The following is a 3,433-nucleotide window of genomic DNA, read 5'->3' as shown; positions in this document are numbered from 1 at the left end:
GAAAGTATTGAATCATGAAATTTTCACCTAAAGCACAAATTGTCTTCCATGATCTTTGTGAAGGGAGGAATCCCCAGCGTGAACCTGTCCTGTCTGGGGGTCACTAGGGCCTTCCCCCTATGGGTATGACAGCCGCCAACCTCTGCCCACCACTTCCTGTTCAGCGTGGTCTACGATTAGCCGGCAGTGGGGCTCGTTCACATGCCCAATGTGATCTCATTTCCTGTTCTGTCGTGCTGAGCGTTCGGGTCTTTCTAAGTGTGTCGTGACACTGTGGAACTGAAGCCACAAGCGGTGTTTTTTAGTATCACTGAGATACTATTGTAGTTTCTATTAAAATGATGAACGTTTTTATTTTTATGTTTTTGGTTTCCATTTTCAGTTTAGTTCGAGTATCTTTTGTTGTGTGTTGTTGTCATTTTTATTCGTTTTTTTGTAGTTTTATTAATATATCGAATCAGTTTTTATTTGTATATGTTACGTTGTCATTTAAAATTTAGTTTTAGTCATTTTGTAATTATACTTTTTAGTATTTTTTTTATTTGTCTAGTTCAATGGTATTCATCTCAGTTTTAGTTTTAGTTATCAAGTTAAATTAAATCAAAATGAAAAATGTTGTCTTGGCAACTAACTAAAGTTAAAGTTTTTAATTTTATATTTGATTTCAATGGAATGGTTTTAGTTTTAATAAACAATAATAACCCTGGCCACAAGCAGGTAACGCACAGGTGCACTCTTTCTGAAGGCCATATATCTGATGTCATTTAATGCCCTGCAGGTTTAGGGTGCAAATGTTTCATTTCCAGGTCGATCTATTCTTATCTCACTAGAAGAAAAGTACATTAAACTTCCTGTTTTTGTCTATAATCAATATGGTTTGTGTGGGAAGCCACAAAGAAAAAAGCACCTTTTCATATCCACTTGCTGGATGATGCCGCACCTAAGTCACACACACACATGTTTCTGGTGCTGATTCAGAATGAGAAGAGGAACTGACAGCGTTTTGTAGTTTCCTGCCAAGTGTGCAGAAAGTCTGGGTCAGGTTCACACACACACACACACACACACACAGAAACACACACACACACACAGCATCCGTACACCCCCGCGCACGCGCCTCTCGATTACATCTTCGTCAACTGACTGTTGTGACGAGTGGCCAGTGGAAAAGAAAAACTAATTAGTCATTGTAAAAATTGAGTGTTCCAATCTCCACAAAGAAGCGATTTTCCAGCGTCCTCAAGGATTCTTATATAAGGTGATTGTGTACCTGTCGACAGTATGACGGACATCAATCCAGGTAGCTTTAGAGAAGTTACAGAAGAAAACTTGCAGCTTAAACATGAAGGCGTCTGTGTGTTTAGTGTTTGCAGTGGTTTGTTGGATCGCAGCGCAGGCAGAGGAGTCGCCAAAGATCCTCACGCTCAGTAAAGTTATGAATGAACTCAACAAGATCAACCACGGAATGGTAAGTTGGCTTTTAAAGATCTACGGATGGCGTTTTTTTTTTACACATTTTACGTAACATTGACCAATTTTTGAATCTGCTTTTTCTTCTGTTTTTAAAAAATAAAGGGCAACAGCAAAAGTTTGAACTCACCCACCATCAACGATCTGAAGGTAAGAAACGATTTTTCTTCTTCATTAAATTCAGTATTCACTGGATGCCATCGGCGGTCTAATATGACCACACAATTAGGCTTGCTTCATAGCGGTTTCTGCATGACTCAGTGATTCGGCCTGCTGTAATATAAACACGTTTCTGTCATTATACAGCCCACCTTTCACAGAACAAGTTTCAGTTCAACACAGTTGATTTTCAAACAAACGTGATTTGCAAAAAAAACGTGGGCTGATTCCATACAAATGATCTACATTTCGCTGAATCCATCAATCAGTACAGAAATAACGATTTTTAGTCATGCCTTTCTTGGCAAACACCCTCTCGTTTTAGATTAAAAGTCATTTTGTGCAAGTCAGTCAGGAGAAAGTATGCTTCATTTAGGAGAAATATGATGAGTAATATGACAACAGCCGAACGGGGAGTGAGAGTAGAGCTGCTAAAACAGATTTGGCCTATTTCACAGTTGCAGTCTTTTTTTCATATTATTATTACAAACATCGCATAGTTGGGTAACACTTTAAGGTGTCCTTGTTACACGTTACATGTGCTTACTATTATAATAACAATAAATTATGCATAATTACATGCAAGTAACCCTAATCCTAACCATATAGTATGTACATGTAGTTAATTAATATTACTCAGTACTTAAATGTATAATAACAATGTAACAAGGACACCTTATAATAAAGTGTAAACCAATAATGGCTTAGTGACACAGAAAAAGTTAGTTTCTGTACACTCTCGTCTCACGTACGGAAAACGGTTTGTGTTGTTCTGTGTGGAAAGAAAGAGTTTCCTCATAGTTTCTGTGAAAATTGCTTGAGCACAAGGGAAATTTAGAGTCAAGATGTATAGATTTCTGCATACAATAACAGACAGGAAGAGAAAGAGCTCGTGGCTGGGGAACCGAGAGCCTTTCATGCAGGGTTTGCACGAAAAAACAATCCAATCTGACTACAAAACTCATATAGACATTAATGGCTATCAGGGAACGTTCTCAGAATGTTCTGGCAAGGTTATGACCAAGCGTTCTTCCAGTGACGTCAATAGAATGTTTGTTCAAAGTTAAATTGTTTCAGGATGATTTTAAAAAGCAAAAATGTTTGCAAAATGCTCAAATGGAACATTCGTACAAATGTTTTTAAGAAACTGTAATGTTCAGAGAACATTCAGAAGTAATGTTTTCTTAACACTGGCAAAATGTTCTTGTAATATATTTTAGTTTGCTGGGTTTATGTTAACAGTAGGCTTTGTTTCTTTACACAGGACTGCTGTGTTGCATCTGCTCTGGAATGTTTTCGGTCCCAAGTGCTTAACCTGTCAGTCGCTGATGCCAAACTAAAGCGGTCACAGAGGATCATCTCACATGAGCTTCGCAAATCAGTCATTGTGAGTGTGTGTTTATTATGTTTATGGGCAGAGTGAACTGCATGTCAATGCATGCATGATTTTAAATCTAAGGAATGAGAAATGCTCATTTATTTATTTGTTCTTCATTTTAACAGGTGAAAAGTGTGTCCAGTTGCAAACCTGAAGAGATACAGGTGAGAAACACAAAGGAACAAAAATTGCAAACTGCTGCAAATGTATTTTGTATAAATTGTAATAATGTTGTTGCATAGTTCTGACTTGTTCAATGTTCTGTTTCAGACATCTCAGTGCAAGTCATGTGACTCGTACAACAAGGTTGACAGCCGAATGTTTGTGCAGAATTTTCAAACTCTTCTGCAAAAGGTTAGTTCAAAGCAATCCTGAATGTCCCTCAATAGTGTGTGTGTGTTTGCATATATATATATATGTATATAT

At 37.5% G+C, this 3,433-nt stretch overlaps 1 protein-coding gene across 1 annotated transcript in view; it reads left to right on the top strand.

The window, feature by feature from the left end:
- The first annotated feature begins 1,342 nt into the window (after nucleotides 1-1,342).
- Nucleotides 1,343-3,433, top strand: part of LOC107731359 (interleukin-21-like) — a 3,416-nt gene continuing 1,325 nt past the window's right edge. Inside the window, exons 1-5 of the mRNA XM_016542417.1 lie at nucleotides 1,343-1,468; nucleotides 1,576-1,620; nucleotides 2,894-3,016; nucleotides 3,133-3,171; nucleotides 3,278-3,361. Of these exons, the coding sequence (XP_016397903.1) occupies nucleotides 1,343-1,468; nucleotides 1,576-1,620; nucleotides 2,894-3,016; nucleotides 3,133-3,171; nucleotides 3,278-3,361 (417 nt within the window). The remainder of the gene's footprint in view (nucleotides 1,469-1,575; nucleotides 1,621-2,893; nucleotides 3,017-3,132; nucleotides 3,172-3,277; nucleotides 3,362-3,433) is intronic.

Source organism: Sinocyclocheilus rhinocerous, unplaced genomic scaffold (assembly GCF_001515625.1).
Source record: "Sinocyclocheilus rhinocerous isolate Xijiao unplaced genomic scaffold, SAMN03320098_v1.1 scaffold939, whole genome shotgun sequence".
Lineage (NCBI taxonomy): Eukaryota > Metazoa > Chordata > Actinopteri > Cypriniformes > Cyprinidae > Sinocyclocheilus > Sinocyclocheilus rhinocerous.
The sequence above is the reverse complement of the archived record's forward strand: the minus strand, read 5'-3'. Positions and strand labels throughout refer to the sequence as shown.